This window comes from Mercurialis annua, linkage group LG4 (assembly GCF_937616625.2).
Source record: "Mercurialis annua linkage group LG4, ddMerAnnu1.2, whole genome shotgun sequence".
NCBI classification, from domain to species: domain Eukaryota; kingdom Viridiplantae; phylum Streptophyta; class Magnoliopsida; order Malpighiales; family Euphorbiaceae; genus Mercurialis; species Mercurialis annua.
The window spans coordinates 38,764,724-38,782,725 of NC_065573.1; the positions used below are offsets into that span (position 1 = coordinate 38,764,724).

An 18,002-nucleotide genomic window follows, 5' to 3' on the forward strand; every position below is an offset into this window, starting at 1 on the left:
TGTATACAATTTATTCTACTTTGTATAGATAACAATTGTGCTAGTTTCAACCAAATTAAATAAGCTTAGCAATAAACATAACGAATTAAACTGACAACATTTAAAATTTATGATAATATATATAACAAAGGACTATAGCTGTTGTAGATTTATTTTGACATAACAAATCAAGTTTAAACTAAAAATTAAACTAAAAATAATCCATATTTTCATATATATCCAGTAACCTAATAAACCACACCCTTTACATATAGTTAATAATCTGCGGCAATACTAAAGTAGCTACCAGATTCAAATCAATCAATCAATGATATGTCAATATATGTTTATAAAACAAGCTTAAACTACAAATAAACTTCAAAGAAATCCATAATTCCATTTATATATCTAATAGCCTCATGAAAATACACCCTTTATATATGGTTAATAATCTGTGACAATATTAAAGGTAACTACCAAATTCAAATCTAATCATGTATCAATTTACCCTTCAACTTATTTTAAAAGATCAAAAGATGCTAAATTTATAAATTTCGGTCAAAACAATTCATAATTTGTCAATTTTGGATCAATTTACACCCTAGTTTTGATGGTCAAAGGCATAATTTGGCCAAAAATCAATAAGTTATTGGTATTTTTGTCCAAAATCCGCAAACTTAAACTCTTTTTAACCTTTCGTTCCAAATTGGAGAAGCAAAATGAACTTTCATTAAATCTATATTCAAAATAAAATTATTCGTGCATCATGCATAATCTTCCTTATATATATAACCATTCCTCTCATATCTTACCATTTATCAAAAATCAATCATATATAATTCATTATAAGCATACATATACTGCATCATGTCTTCTTCTTGGTCTTTGACTTGCATGCTTGTCTTGTTGTTTGCCCTAGCAATCAGAAAAATCCATGCACGAGAACCACTCCCTAGTCCTCCCACAAATTTCCAACCACTTCCTCCTAGCAGGAACTTCGAAGTGCACATCATCAAAGGTTTCACAAATGACAGTGTAGCAGGAAGATGCTCTTCTCTACGCCATCAATTCAGAGCTAATTTTACGCTAGTCGATTTGCATGACCAATTTCAGTGGCATTTTAGGCTTAGGATGGAGAGGCATGTTCGTGTTGTTTACGATTGCGTGGTGGCCAAGGGTTTCGATGAGCGTAAGACTTTCAGAGCGTTCGATCAAGCTACGGATACTGAAAATCGACGGTGTGGACGAACTGGGAAGTGCTTTTGGGAGCTCAAGGATGATGGTATCTATTTTGCTAATGATAATAGTACTTGGACTAAAGAGACGGGTTGGGATGCTACTTTTCCGCCTATGGATCCAATTAGTACTCCAAAGTAATAACAAATTGTTTCAGATACAGATTTAAAATAATAAATGATAATATTTGTTAGTATGTTTTTATGGGTATTTAATTATGTAAGTTGCTCCTTCAAAATAAATTATGAAAATTGCTAAATTTTAAAATTATTTTACATTTGACGAGATGAGTTAGTTCAAAAGATACAAATGTCTCATTAATTTATCAATTGTTATCAAATATGTGAAAATGATCGAGACAGACATATTAAATTAAGGACAAATTAGGGCCCGATCAGTATTGTTTCTTTGGATATTAAAAATATTATACTTGTTAAGAATTTTTTTATTATTTTCAAAAAATAGCTTATATTCGGTTCTTTCATTGATTATATCAAAGAGACTTCTTGTATTATCAATGAAAGAGGATATCATCTCTTTGATATTTGACTAAAATCTTATTTACAAGTTGCTAAAATTTGAATTGTAAGCAACCTAACCATATCCCAATCTTGCCTTTTCAAACTAAGGCGTCCAAATTATTATTTAAATTAAATGTCATATTATTTATTTTTTATTATTATTTTATTCAAGGGACGAGCATATATTTAGGATTGTGTAAAAACCTAATTAATCCGAGAAATCAAACCGAACCGAACCTTCGGTTTTTTGGTTAAAACAGTTTGGTTTGGTTTCTATCACCATAAAATTTAATAAACGGTTTTAATTTGATTTTAACTTTTTGCAAATCAAACCGATGGTAAAAAAACCGAATAACAAATTTTACTTTTTTATTTAAAAAAAATATTTATTTATAGTTTTGTAGTCTTTATTTTTAATTATACTTATATATAAGTTAATAATTTTTTTGTGAGAGATAAAATATACTAATAACATATATTAAATTATTATTAGTCATTACTTTTTATAATAAAAAATCGGTTTTTAATCGAACCGAACTACAAAAATTTAGTTTTTTCAAATTCGGTTTGAACCAACTTTGGTTTTGATTTGGTTTTGAATTTTTCACCTATTTTTGATTTTTTCGATTCGGCCATCGAAACCGACTAGACCAGTTTTATGCGCCGAGTTTGGGTGGCTTGACTCTTTTGACGGCAAACCCAAATCTGACCCGAATCCAGTTCGGGTTTAAAATATACTACTCAAATCCGACCTTAATGCTCTACTTTTACAAGGTTGGGCCGAATTTGGACAAGACTTATATTATTTTTTAGAGCTTTTTACACAAACAACCTATTTTGCTAAATTTTTAACTTTTATACGGGTGCATGTTTGGGTTTTCTAAACTACCATGTGTGGACTAAATTATAACTTTTATACGGACTCTATATATTAAACCCTAACAGCATACAAATCATAATTTCAATTATTTTCTCTCTTCTAATCATTCAATTCTCTCTTCCTCTCAGTTCATCTCCCTCTCTTTTTTTTACCGTTCGCCGTCTTTCGCTGAGCCATCCTCTATTCCTCCGCTCCTCCGTCATCGTTCTCATCATCGTCTCCGTTGTCATCTTCGTCAACGCCATCATCTTCTCTGCTCATCGCCGTCGTCTATTTGATTTCAGATCTATAATTTATTCATTGTTTTTCTTCTTGTTCTTCTTTTTTATTTTCAGATCTACAATTTTTTTACTGTTTTTTCACCATTAGAACATGTATAGAGATTATATTTTAAGAATATAATGCTAATTTCATGTTATGTAATGTAAGTTTATGGTTATATGGAATAAATTTTTGTTATTTCTGCATTTTTTTGTGTTTGGTTGTATTTCTGTGTATTTTTACTCTGTAGTTCGATTTATTGATGATGGTTGATTGCTGAAATATTGTAATATTATAGTGTTGTTGATTTTATGTTGATTTTGTGTTGATAATCAGTTGGTATTTCCTTAATTTTAATATTGAAAAAATTTATTCTAAAAAATACATTAGCAAATTAGACAATTTTGTGCGTGAAATAAAGTAAAAAAAACGAAATTTAAATGAGATTAGATAAGAATATGTTAGCATTATCATGTTGACATGTTGTTGATTTCTTGTTGATATTTTATCGACTGTCACAATTTTTCAAAAAAATATGTTTTATTTTATTCCTTAGGTTGATTCGTTGTTGATTTATTGTTGACATTATGTTGATATGTATTTCAACTTTTTTTGATTTTCAATTTTATGTTGACATGTTGTTGATATACTGTTGATAACATATTGATTTTGCAATCATTGAAAGAAAAATAAAGTTAGTCTTAAATTGATGTATTAATGAACTATTGATATGTTTTTGATAATAGGTTGATTGTTTTTGACTTAAATCAATCAATGTTCTCATTTTACAAACATCTTGACTAAAATTAGCATTAATTGTTGATTCGTTGTTGATTTATTGTTGACATTATGTTGATAAGTATTTTAACTTTTTTTGATTTTCAATTTTATGTTGACATGTTGTTGATATACTGTTGATAACATATTGATTTTTAATCATTAAAAGAAAAGTAAAGTTCGTCTTAAATTGTTGTATTGATGAGCTTTTGACATGTTTTTGATAATATGTTAATTGTTTTTGACTTAAATCAATCGATGCTATCATTTTACAAACATATTGACTAAATTAGCATTAATTGTTAATATCATATTGACATTATGTTGATAACTTGTTAATATGATAGTATCAATTCTATTAAAGAACAATAAAGGTACAAAATGTTTAAAATAAATGAATGAGATAAAAATGTTAGCAGAGTAAGTAATCAAAACAATATGAAAAAACAACAACAATAATTCAAATGAAAAAATAAAATTATTCTTACATATAAAAATAAAAATATATTAAATATACACCAACACAACAGTTCACAAATTAAAGAAATCTATTTCAATATATATTTTTTTCCTCAATTCTCTTTGCAGCTGCACAGTTTCTTCAAAATCACTTGTATAATTGTTTTGCGTTCCACCTCTCATACCTAACTAAATTTCGACAAAAACGGTTATGATACAGTTTCATTTCATCCAACGAAAGTTTATTTTACAGACAATAGTATCTTATTTATTAATGTTAAAATAAAAAAGAATCAGTAGATATCAACATAATATCAACATAAAATCAACAGCACTGTAACATTACAATAATTCAGCAATCAATCATCATCAACAAATCGTTCTGCAGAATAAAAAATTGCAGAAATACAACAAAACACAAAAAAATGCAGAAATAACAGAATTTTATTATATAAAATCACAAAATTATTCTATATAACATGAAATAAGCATTAGATTCTTTAAAAATACTCTTTATACATGTTTAATGGTGAATCAACAGTAAAAGATAAACAAATTACAGATCTGAAAATAAAAAAAAGAACAAAAAATTTCAGATCTAAAATTAAAAAGATAAAAGAAAGATGGCGCGGCGAGACAAAGGCGGAACGATGGAGGCGAAACGGCGGAGGCGCAACAGCGGAGGCGGAAGCGAAGGAGTAGAAATCGTGAATTTTTTTTCACAACTCAAAAGAATTTACTGTTATATAAGCAAGAACGGTTGAGATAATGATAAAATAGAGATGAAAATGAGAGAAGTAAGAGGAGTCGTGCAGTAATGGAGATAACGCACAGCAAAATCATGGAGAAGAGAAGCGAAAATGGCGGAGAAGAATGAAGAAACCGCCAATTGAGAAGGAAAATAAGAAAACTGTAAAAAAGAAAGAAATCCAAAAAAAAAGGTTAGGTTTCATAAAATTGATGGTGTGAAAAGTAAAGATATAGATTGGGCCGTATAAAAGTAAAGTTTAGTCCAAATCCTGTATTTTATATAAAAAGCCCTATTTTTTACAACATTAATTAAAGCCCAAGTCCTCTATAATATGACTGATTTTTTTCGGACTCGGATCGAACTTGTGAGATTATTGCCCAAGCCCGGTCTAAGTCCGGCTCAAGGCGAACGGACCGGGCAGGTACCTAGGCCATGAAACCGAGCGATGCACGCCCCTGCGGATATCTATGTTTCATTGAGCTAATTAATGCGAAACTATCGACGTCAAACAAAAACAAAAAATTGCATCAACGCCAAACAGCCGCAGCAGAAAACTGGCAAGTAAAAAAGGAAGAATAAAAAATGAAGCTTAAACCAATAGCAACAACTAACTTCTGCTTCCCCTGTTGCCTTCACCGTATTTTAATTTCCAAAGCTAACATCTGTCAGTACCTCATTGCCCTCTCTGGCCGGCCAAACAATACGTGGCAAACACCCTTTTAGTCACAAGATTCTTATATATATAACTTTCATTAAATTAATACTAACTCCATCATCACACCATATTGTCCACCACCTTCTTTATAATAAATTACTAAACTATTCTCTTACAGCAACCGCTTCTAAGTTCTGACTGATGCCAACAATGGCTGCAGAAGATAACGAGGCAGAGTCGAGTCTTTACAGAGCCTTGGTGGAACGATGTTCTAGTCTTGAAGCTAACTATGCTAAGTTGGAAGCAGAATTTAGTGAGCTTGTAGAGGAACGTAAGAAAAGAAAAAATGACGAGGATGGTGATAAGTTTATGGCCATGATGATTCAAGATTCTGATGAGGTGACATGGGATTCCAGCTTGGGATGTATTCCTGGGTTTTTTATGTCAGGAAGTCCTTATAAGAAAGTTTTGGAGACCATTGGACATGCTATTTATGTTCGCGGTGCTGCCTGTGGGGAGATTATATATTGGTATTGTGTTTTAATCTCATAGTTTTTGAATTTTGATTGATTTTTTTCTCTTGGTGGTTTTTTGATTTTGAATTTAAGATTGATTTATTGGGTAGTTTGCAATTTGTTATGTTTCCTTAGCTCATAATATAATCATGAAAGCTGAAATGTAAGAAAAGTTCAATTTTATAGATGAGGACATGTCCCAAATTATTTATTGTCTTTAGCTAGGTAAAACGGACACTTCGTGCAATCAACGTATCCCGTTTCGGAGACATTTTGGACAGTTTCCAAGTTTCGGAAACTTCATATTTTACATAGAGACTTAAAATACACTATTTTGCCGTGTCAGTATCCAAGTGTCCCGTAGAAATTAAACGTGTGCCTGTGCCTGTGCCGTATACCTAGCACTTTAGAAGAAGTAATGACAATTTTTTGAATGTGACATCAAACATCAAAAGATTAATTACGAAACTGTTTGATGAAAGGTCACACTGAACGTTTCAAGCAATGTTAATAATAAAATCTTATTTCCTCTTCACTAAATATATTGGTTGACGATTGCTTAGTAGATTCTGATAATAGCATCAAAAATGTAAATTTTCATTTTGGGTACTTCAAATGAATAGCACATTATTTCTAGTGGATTGGATTGTATTGATGCTTGAATGTATAGTACGCACGTGTTGCCTGCCAAGTTAGTGTAGTTTTGGGTTGAATTACAATGCACTTGAATTTTAAGACAATACTTGTAGTTGTAGCTTAAACGTAAGGTTCTGTCAGGAATCGTGCAGCTGAACACCTTTACGGATGGAAGGACTATGAAATCCTAGGACAAAGTGTCGCTGAACTTCTTGTAGCCGAAGAACACTTCCAACCTCTCAACAGAATTGTGGAAAGGTTGGGTTTTGGAGAATCGTGGTCTGGTCAGTTTCCGTTTAAGAAGAAATCTGGAGAAACATTTATGGCAACGGTCACAAAAAGCCCACTGTATGAAGATGGTAAGCTTACTGGCATTATCTCTGTTTCAAGTGACGCACAAATACTTAATTGTCGCCATTCAAGAAATAAAGACCTTATTAGAGCACCAACAAATGATTTGAAAAAGATTCAGTGGCATCCGCGCCCCCCAATCGCACCTGCGCAACAGATTGCATCGTCAGTTTCCAATCTGGTGCTTATGTATTATGTTGTTGAAATTTTCCTATCTTTTCATCTCTGGTTTTGCTTTCATTCTAAGCATGTCGGTCCATTTATACTGTTTAATGACTTAGGCCTCAAAAGTTGTGCTTTGGAATAACGACGACAATACATGTGATGCGTATAAGAATTCTGTCGACAAAGAGAATACTCCAGTAAAAGTTAAGGATATTAAGCCAATATTGCCCGGTGCACTAGTAAGTCGTAATTCTTTTAATACTGAGGTTCAATGCTGGTTCATAAGAGTGTTAAAAGGAAATATCTAAGATTGTCTTCCTATTATTCGCATAGCCTACACTTGATTCTAATTTTCAAAATGCAGATGGCAATTTTTATGAGCTTATTTGGTTAAAACAGATGCAGGCAACTAAGGTTTTAGCAAAGATGCAGTTTGGAGGAATTAGCTGCACAGAAAAAGAAGACTATATCAGTCAACGGAAAAATGGCACATGTATTATCGATGTAAATGCAAGCAGAAGTCCCAATTCTTTGGAAGAGAGTTGTCGGCCCTCTTCAATGGAGTGCAAAACATGTTTTACGTTAGCTAAACGAAGAGATTCAGGTCCCAGAGTAGATAATTGCCTAGAAGATCTGAATGAGTTGGAGGCTGAAGCACAAACAATGGGAGGCTTAGAGATAGAAAATGAACCACAGAAATATTCAGATGGTAAACAGTTGACAAGTTTACGGAAAAGCTCTGGCAGTCATGTAAATTCACTAAGCAAAGGGGGTAAAGACTCGAATTCCGTGGTAGATTGTGAGATTCACTTGGAAGACCTACAGTTAGGGGAGGAGATAGGGCAAGGTAAAATAACAATTTTGAGTCTATTGCTAATATACAAATGCATATAATAATAACACTAATAGATCCGAACTTCATAAAAGCTTTTTTTCTGTTTCTATGCAAATGCAGAATTTTGTCAATAGTTTTGGTTTTGTCTGAAGGAGCTGTCTAGAAGTTTGTTAATTGGACTAATTTATGAAAGCGAGGAATTCATCTTCTAACTTTTCTTCTCCTTTTTCACTTAACAGGCTCATATGGTGCTGTCTATCGTGGAATTTGGAATGGATCGGTAAATTGCTAGCTTGAAAAACTCTAAAAAGTTACCTGTTCTCTGAATGGAAATGGTGTTAGTCTAATGTCATTTAGTTTTCTCCAGGATGTTGCTGTCAAGTTTTTTTTTGGCAACCAACTCAAAGAAGAAACAATACAAGATTACAAAAAAGAGGTACTCAAACGCCACCTATCAATTGTTTGTAATTGTTAATGGTCAACGCAGCGCCTAATTGCAGAACCTCATTCTTGTATAGATCGACATGATGAAAAGACTTAGGCATCCAAATGTCTTGCTATTCATGGGAGCAGTGTATTCACCAGAACGACTTGCTATCGTCACAGAGTTCTTGCCCAGGTACTGATGAAGCACATAAATGGTACTAAATACCACCTAGAATTGCTGACCCAATTCAAATTCAATCAATTTTTATGTTTTGTTTTGCTGTGATATACATGGCTCTTTGTATTTGTATGCATTTCGGAAGCGAATTTATCTTGGGCTGATTCTAGTTCTATTTCTCATTGTAGGGGGAGCCTTTTCAAGACACTTCACAGAAACAATCAGACCTTGGACATTAGGCGTCGCCTAAAGATGGCTCTTGATGTTGTATGTTCTATTTGTTACCCTTTCTATGTTTTTTTAGAGTGTGTCTGAGTTGTCTAAAGGTCATAGCGAAATGGTTCAGTTAATCAACTCTTAAATGGAGTCTCACACTCGAGTTCTCTTACTGCAGGCTAGAGGTATGAATTATTTGCATCACCGAAATCCGCCAATAGTGCATAGAGACCTGAAATCTTCTAACCTGCTTGTCGATAAAAACTGGACAGTCAAGGTAAACATAAGAGGTTTCTCTTGTAATTATTCAACAGATTTAGCATTTATCAGTTTCTTAGGAAATCAGCTAATGTTTCCATCAGGTTGGAGACTTTGGCCTTTCAAGGTGGAAGATTGCTACCTTCATAAGCGCAAGATCTGGAGGAGGAACTGTAATTACTTCTTACTTCCTTTTAACTCTGCTATTGTTAGCTTTTCAGTTCTCATATTGCACTTGGAGATGTTTTTTCCATTAAGAACACCTATGCATAGCACAGAAACGGGAATCCCTAAACGAAAAACGGTGAAACAGCATCTTTTACAAAAAATAGGTTATAATTATAGAATTTTAAAGTTTCGTAAGCGTTCTCAGAAACGGAAATGAAATATCAAAACGTAAGACAGGAGAAGTTTCCATGCAACATAGCTGAACACTTTAAATTTATTGATGCAGCCGCAGTGGATGGCTCCTGAAGTCCTTCGGAATGAACCTTCAAATGAGAAGTAATTAATGCAACTGTTGACTCACGTATAATCACTTAATAATCCGACTTTGCTTATTGTTCTGCAGTCTGACAAACTACAGTATTCCTTCCATTCTATAGGTCTGATGTGTTCAGCTTCGGCGTAATCCTATGGGAATTAATGACTGTATCCAAGCCATGGACCAATCTGAATTCTATGCAGGTCTATCCTGATATAATTTCCACATTTATGCGCACATATATTCAAGTCAATTATGCATATTATGATACGTTGTGAATCTTTTCCATTCAACAGGTAGTAGGAGTGGTAGGGTTCATGGACAGAAGATTGGAATTACCAGATAACTTGGATCCCACGGTAGCATCCCTCATTCATGACTGTTGGCAAAGGTGCTATTGATTTACACTAATCTAATCAGCGATAAGTTCATTTAACTATTATGTGGTTTCGGTTTTTGAAACAAATAGTTTCGTGAAACTTTTAACATCGAAAAGAGCCATTTGAAATGAATTTTAACAATTTTATTTTACCGGCCTTTTATTAAGTCAAAACTTTCACAGGACTCTGTTTAAAAAAGCTGAACCCACATAGTAATATTCCATCTAATTATTAATTGTCTGAAATGGAGTGGTAAGTGATGGTTTTACGCAGTTATCCTGAAGAACGTCCATCTTTTGAAGACATAATTTATCGGATGACGAGAATAATTCAAAGAGATGCTGCTACATTTCAAGTTCAGAGAGTTTCACGGACTTAAAATGTGCAATCTATCTTGGTTAAAAGCAAAAGGAAATGAAGAAAAATGTAAAAGTTAGAGATAGAGATAGATCAAAGAGGATAGAAAGCTAGCAAGGGATGGGTTGCTAAAAACAGGTAACCATCTAAACGAAATTAATATTGTAATAAACGAAAAAAAAAACTTTTTCAAAGTGATTAACATTATGGATCGGAGAGAGAAATATTTAGTAATTTGTCATATTATCAATATATCACGTTGATAAGTTGTAAAATATGATTAATTATTAGTTTATATTTCATTAATAATTCACTGATATTCTTTTTTAACAAATGCTCATTGCCGGTTTTGAATTTATGCATCTTGGTCAGTTAATTTACATTTAGCTGTTTTAATCGACATTTTATTTTAAGTTAGTTAAGAATTGTATCACTTCAATCTCTGGGATTGTTCTTTGATTGCTAAAAAAAGCATTATATATCCTTAATTTGATTAAAAATGCCAAGTATAAGTTTATAAGCCGTGACACACAAATTCGGAGATCAAAGTGATCTATTGCTATATTTTGAGACATGGTGTTTAAGTTTTTGTTATAATCTTAAATTAATGAGCTCTATTTATTTTATTTTCTTTTATTTTGTATCTTAAATTTATGATTTTTTTCCTCTATTATTATAGTCAGTGGTAGACTATAACCTTTTTATAAAGTCGGCAAAGTAGTACTCAAAGTTTGTAAGATAGACAAAATTGACAAAATATAATTTAAGATGGGCATGCCGTAAATTTTAAGGTGGTAAAATTAGACTGTTAAATTCAATATAAATATTTTTAAGAAAACTAAAATTATAAAATATAAACTCTTATTAGGTCCCCTGATTATAGTTATAAATTATATATATTCTGTTGAATTGAATAATAAGTAAAGAAGAGTAAAAAAGTTCAGATCCTTACTCTGGTTTCAAGTCAACTTGAAAGTACAAGTCACTACAGGTTATGTTTAAGTAGACAATTAAGTTAAATAAAATTATAACGTCAGAGAAAAAAAAACAAAATTAGTATTAACTAAACACTCAATTATATATACTCAAAAGTCCAAGTAATCTCAATAAAATCTTTCATTTGATGCAAAAGGCATGTCAAGAAAGTTTAAGATGGTCATGACATGAACTTGTCCCTTTCATTTTCATTTTCATTTTAGTTCCAAAAGTAGTTGAAGGACTTCGGTATGTTCCATTAACTTCCAATAAATTTTAAATTTTAGTTGAATTAATTTTAAATAGTTCACAAATCAGTTTAAAATTTAGATGAACTAATTTTAAATTGTTCACAGGCGGTCTCAATTTGGTTATATTTTTAAATAATCCATAAAAATGAAATTGTATATTGTTTTAAAAAAACTACATAAGAACCTCACATCTCACCTTTAAACGTACTAACTCACTAAGTACAGTCGACCCTCTAATAGTTAATATTTTATAAATTAATAATTCTAATAATTAATAGAAAATTGAGAGAACCAACTTCGTTCCACGTCGGATAATTAATAATTCTATTATTTAATAATTAATAAAATTTAAAAGATATTCTAAATAAATATTAATTATTAGAGAGATTTTTTAAAAAAAATATATAGCAATTGATAATTTATTTGAGGCAATACTAACCTTAGTTCATAAAGTGGAAGTTAAAATACCATCAAATTATGACTTTTTTATTTTTTTGAAAATTTTTAAAAGAAGTTATAAAATAAACAAACTAAAGTAAATAAAGTATCTCTAGTATAAAAAATATTAAAAATTATTTTATTTTATGAATACAACTTTTTAATAATTATTTTTTGATTTGATATCAATTGATATTTTTTAAATTGAATATAAAATTGTTTCTTTTAAATTGAGTGATTATAAAGTGTATTTAGTTAGTTTTTTTATAATATAATATTAATATTAGGTCTATTAATGTAGAAGCTTTAAAATATCTTTTATAAATTTTTTTATACAAATTCAATAAATTAATAATTCTAATAATTAATAAATTTTTGATCCGCTATGTGTATTAATTATTATAGGGTCGACTGTAGTACCTTTTTCTATATAATTGTTTTGATGACCTTTATTATATAATTTAAATAATCTAATAAATAAAATTTGATTATAATGACTTTCTTATTATGATGTTTTACTAAAACATTTATTGCATAAGACTAACAATTAAATTAAAACTATGCAATAAATAATATGTATTAAGTAAAACATATATTAAAAGTTCATCCGTGAAAGGAAAAAATATTGTTAATCTCAAATGTATAGAAATTTCATTGAATTTTGTATGTTAGTTTAAAATTTGTTTTAATATTTTATTTGTCTCGTTTAAAAAGATATGTCATATCTTAGAATGTCCCATCTTGAAATCCATATTATATTTCTATCGTCATTTTTTATATTAAAAAATTATCTATTTGTATTTTCTAAAGTTAATAATTAGAACTCTAAATATATTGTACAAGAGCATAATTAATAAGAGTAATTTGTCTTCAATTGAGTGCAAAACAATATGTCACTTTTTAAATGATAGAGAGAAAATAAAAAAATTAATCATATTTTATTGGTTGAACAAGTTTTAAATTTCAAAAATAATTGCACACTAATAAGCACGGAATTAAAAAAGAAAATCATATCCGTTTTTATAACCAAATGTATATGTCTATAATTGTTTATTCTTTTTATACATCTTTTAAATTTATATTCCTTTATAATAAATGATTTATGATTTAATTTATAAAATATTTATTAATTAATAAGATTGCATTGTTTATTTCTAAAGTTTAAAATGAAGAAATATTTTATATACTTATATAATTTTAGGTGAAATGACAAGTAAATAATAACATATGGGAACAAAATAAATTTGTAATGTGCATGCTTGGTGTGCGTGTAATGAATGATCCAAGTTTTTCTTTTTCTTTTTTTGAATATGAATGATCCGAGTTGTGGAAGAAATGTAGCACCGACCAGTAATAATAGATTAAAATAAATAAAAAGAATTAAGCTCGTGACTCGTTCGTGCAACCCTAACGTCCAACACTATTCAACCAAACTTTGACTCTGCTTCTTCCAAGCTCTAATTAGCTTGATATATCTACAGATAATATTGACCAAAACAATGTCCGAGTTTCCCCACTAATGACTCATTAAACAACTTATTTGACCCGGTCTCTTCTTTTGACTCCAACATGCCATGTTTCTTTACTCCTCATGCCCTACTATACATATGTGATGTTGAATATAACACCAAAAATAGTACAATACGACATAAAAATATAAATGCTTTTAAGAAATATATTATAAAATATTTTTGTAATAATAATATGTTTATGAAGCAAAATCAATAAATTTGAGATGGAATGACAATGTTTTCGTTTTCTTTAAATAAAATATTCCGAATTTTGAGATCAATGTTTTGTAAGAGAATTTTGTCATCTTTACTGATTTTATATGGCTCGATTTAAATTAGTTGATGTAGCGATATATTAAAATATTATAAAGCAAAAGAAAAATAAATCAATATAAATTTGGCCTAATTTCTTAAAAAACTCCGACCTTTTAGCCCCTTTTCAATCATACCCTGACGTTGAAAATTTGTCAATTTTACCCTATTTTGCATTTTTGTGTTTCAATTGTACCCTGAAAAATTAAATTAACGTCTTTTGCGTTTGGAAATTTGTTTAAAACATTCTCCATGTCTCGCATATATTAATTGTATATTTTTAAAATTTATTTAAATTTAGTTGAATTAATTAAGAATTTAAATTAGTGTTAATTTGATTATGGTTTTTAGTTAGTTTTTAAAAATAAAGGACTTACTTATACTTTTTTGAATAAAAAAGAATTGAATTTCATGTTTAGACTTAATTAATTGAATGATTTCATCATTTAAGTAAAAAAATTAACAAAAATTAAAATATTGGGGTACAATTGAAAACAGAAAATTCAAAAGTGGGTAAAATTGACAAATTTTCAACGTCGGGGTGGAATTGAAAAAAAAATTAAAGGTGAGGAATTTTTGAGTGATTAGGCCTATAAATTTTGGTTTTTAAATTTTGTTTAACACAAAATATTAATTATTATATAAGAAATAATTACTCTTAGCTCTGAAGTTTGATATATTATACAAATAAAATATATTACATCAAAATATCTTGATGTTAATCTTTTTATTAGCCAACCATTAGTTAGCAAAAATAATAATATATTATATATTTTTTTAGGGTTAATATGTTAACGTTATACTAATTAGTCATTTTATTTTGGCAAATTGCACACTTTACCATCATCAAAAATTTTAACAAATTCTAAGTTTACACTAATATGAAAAAAATTGTAAATGTTAGATTATTTGTTCTTTCAATTACAATTAGTATATTATAATTATAATTACAATTGTACATAATATTTAATAATGATGTTCTAATGTATTTAAAAATAAAATAAAATTTGACTGGCGTAATATATAAAATTTCAATGCATTTATAATAAATGTTTCATTATAAAAAAATTAGTAAAAAAATGAAGCTGAAATAGTATAATTTAAGGTATTTTTACATATTAAAAGTTAACTGATACAGTATAATATATCAAAATTAAGGGTTAGAAGATAATCATTCTATTCTCCAATTTGTGTACGTTTTAGATGATAATTAATGCATGAGTTCAAGTGCTAGTACATGAAAGAAAATGAAAACCCAAAAGGCCTAACAAAGGAACTGCTAGCTTGTGTCGGCAGCCGGCAGGCATTGTGCGGGTGTTTATATGAAGAATTTTATTCTTCATAATAAAGAAAATTCTTTTGTATCTTACAATGCAAAAGTATCTCCAATGTAATGTTAATGCAGTGTTTGATATAGAATTATAAATATATTTCCAATACAAAAAATACTAAATAAAATTATATATTAATTATTATGATAATTTTTCATTATTTTTTGTTACTTTTATCTATTATTTAGAATTCTTCAGATATATGTATTTTTTTTTATAAAGTTAATGAATAATTTATTTTATTATTTTAAACAGAGATATAGATGATGCCTTCTCTGATGAAAAAAAAGGCTCAACTTATAAAAGAAATTTAATGATCGCAAATTATCAACGATAGAGTTTTAGGTCATCGTCATCCAAAAATTATATATAAATACATTTTTATTAACTATTAAAAAAAATTACATGTTTATTGTATCGAAGTGTTCCTTCCATTAGAAAAAGCTGGTCGAAGGAGAAAGTGTGCAAGATGAAACATAGATTTTTCTAAAAAAAAATAAAAAATTGAAAAAAAAGGAAACAGGGAAATTTTAACTAAAAATATAAATAAAATTATTATAATAAAATTATTATTAATAAAAAAATCAAAATTTAGCTAATACTATATTTATTTTAAATTTAGAATCAAATTTGAAACAAATCTAAGCATATACTAAATTCAGCACAAGATATAACATTACATATGAGTGGTATTTTTTTTTCAATGGCTAAAACTTCCATTGATAAGATAAAAATTATTTAAAGGAATAGTTTCTCAACAAATTGAAAGAACTAATATAGAATAATGATGAGAGCTGTTCGATACAGTTATCGAATAAGGCCTTTTCAACCATTAAAAGGTTACCCAAATACATAATATTGAGATTACGATCTTGAAACCGTTTGAATTTTCAAATTTCAAACTTTTCAAGTCTGATCTTCAATATAAATCCATAAGTTATATTCAGACCGTTATATCTGTTGAAAATTTATGCTTTCCAATCTTTGTTTTCAAAAAAAAATTCTAAAACAAATTAATTTTATCTCACAACACCTTTCATTATCAAGAACACAACAAAAATTATAGCAAGTTTTAATAAAAATTCTAAATTTAGAAAGATTTATAAATCCAAAAAGACAAATATAAAGACAATCGTAGTAATGATTTGGACGGAGAGAAAATGATTTTCCGATTAAAATTGGAAATCATCTTCTCCCACCCTCAATAAAATCATAATGAGAGGAAATTTTTAGAGAGAAGGGAAAGTTTTTTTTAGAGAGAGTTTTCTTTAGAAACATATGAGTGATTCAAAACTGCGTTTTTAACGGATTTGTTCCTACGAAACTTAAGAAATTCCAATTTTGTGTCTCCTTTAAAAAAAAAAACCGATTTTGTGCCTGGGCCCACCCAATCCGCATTCTTAAAATGCGGATTGGATAGGTCATCCGTAAGAAGCTGCAATCCGCATTCTAACTAAAAAACTGACTTTCTTAAATAACTTATGTTAATTTTCAATTCTCTAACTAAATGAATATAAATACAATTATATGTCTCTAAATTTAATTATTTTAGTTAGTTATTTAGGATATTTATTTGTAAATCTAAGTTAAATAAACATAAAATGCAGTTTTTAAAAAGTTAATAAATAAACCAAGAAAAATAAATATTTATTGAACACGGAAAAAAAGTAAATATTTATTTTCCGTATACTAATTTTTGAATAGTTTATTTTTTTAAATATATTTAAAAACTGTATAATTTTAAATCAAGTGAGACCATTGATAAAATAACAGTTTAAATTACAAATTTAATATTGAATTAGTTTTACAGTACGTTTAGCATTGTTGATGTCATGAATCCAAAAAGTCCAACAATGTGATTGAATTGAATATAAAAAATAAAAATAAAAAATAAAAAATAAATAGAGGTTAGAAAATTAGAGTAGCAGTTTGGAAAAGAAGGGCTAGAAAAGCAGAGACAAGACAAAACAATGGCAGGCTATAGAATCATAGGATGTGTTATCAGTTATGAGGAACTCCAAGATTTCTGAGTGATTTCTAGATTTGTTTTCAGAAAGTTTAGCCTACTCTTTTTCCATTTTCATACAACATTTTCAGAGTATGCATCAAAAAAAGTGTTGGATTCCCTCATTTTATTTTAACCCGTGACCCAACCTTATGCACAAACACAATGATGTTAAAATATTTGTTTTTAAGGCCAAATCAATTTTAAAATTCATATAATTTCAGTTTTTTTTGTTTGATCTAATTTTTATATTTTATTTATTTTAAAGTTTTGGATTTTTTTATCAAAAATAATATATACTTTAAATTTACCATAAAACGTACATGAGAAAGTTAAACAAAAATTGAAAAAGACAAGGGGATATTGAATAAAAAAAACATAAAAGAGCTATATAAATAAAAAATTGAAACTGTAATTTTTTATTATATTCTACGTGAAAATTATTAATCATTTAATGGCGATTGTTACGGCGATAAAAAGACCTACTAAAATTGTACATGGATTAATAATGATTTTGAAAATTGACCAAATAAACAAAAATTTAAGAATGACAAGCTTTTAAATGAATTAATCCAATATCTAATAGAACAGTTAAAATCTTGAATACAAAAGAATTCCATTATAAAAATTAAAATTTGTAGAAATTCAAAATTAATAGAATAATTTAAATTCAATGATTAAAAATCTGAAATGACCCATACCCGATAATATTCGAAGCTTCAATTTACATAGAGGATCAACGAAGTACCAATGCATACACAAACGACACGAAGAAATTCCCTACGGCCTGAAACATTATGGCTCAAATCTTTCCGTATCCAAAGAATTAAAAACCAATTTTGGCTGGTCATCAAATCAA

At 28.8% G+C, this 18,002-nt stretch overlaps 2 protein-coding genes across 3 annotated transcripts; both read left to right on the forward strand.

Annotated features, from left to right (window-relative positions):
* The first annotated feature begins 846 nt into the window (after positions 1-846).
* LOC126678680 (uncharacterized) lies at positions 847-1,356 on the forward strand. The gene has a single exon (XM_050373575.1). The coding sequence runs from the start codon at positions 847-849 to the stop codon at positions 1,354-1,356; it is 510 nt and encodes a 169-aa protein (XP_050229532.1).
* Positions 1,357-5,495: 4,139 nt separating this feature from the next.
* Positions 5,496-10,637, forward strand: LOC126677244 (probable serine/threonine-protein kinase SIS8). 2 transcript variants are annotated; one of them, XM_050371778.2, is made up of 14 exons: positions 5,496-6,049; positions 6,812-7,202; positions 7,303-7,425; positions 7,586-8,033; positions 8,261-8,301; positions 8,389-8,457; positions 8,540-8,640; positions 8,814-8,892; positions 9,020-9,118; positions 9,204-9,272; positions 9,554-9,603; positions 9,705-9,786; positions 9,880-9,974; positions 10,237-10,637. In XM_050371778.2, exons 1-14 carry the CDS (start codon positions 5,721-5,723, stop codon positions 10,340-10,342), a joined length of 2,082 nt encoding a protein of 693 aa, XP_050227735.1. In that variant the 5' UTR covers positions 5,496-5,720; the 3' UTR covers positions 10,343-10,637. The 2 variants fall into 2 exon arrangements, with proteins under 2 accessions (XP_050227735.1, XP_050227736.1); XM_050371779.2 differs by having other exon boundaries at positions 5,908-6,049; positions 6,823-7,202.
* Positions 10,638-18,002: the final 7,365 nt, after the last annotated feature.

Excerpts from the sequence above, each read along its gene's own strand:
- LOC126678680 (XM_050373575.1), top strand. The coding sequence starts at position 847 with ATGTCTTCTTCTTGGTCTTTGACTTGCATGCTTGTCTTGTTGTTTGCC.
- LOC126677244 (XM_050371778.2), top strand. The coding sequence starts at position 5,721 with ATGCCAACAATGGCTGCAGAAGATAACGAGGCAGAGTCGAGTCTTTAC. Across the intron at positions 8,302-8,388 it reads GTGGAATTTGGAATGGATCG|GATGTTGCTGTCAAGTTTTT; the intron begins GTAAATTGCTAG and ends AGTTTTCTCCAG. Across the intron at positions 9,604-9,704 it reads AATGAACCTTCAAATGAGAA|GTCTGATGTGTTCAGCTTCG; the intron begins GTAATTAATGCA and ends TCCATTCTATAG.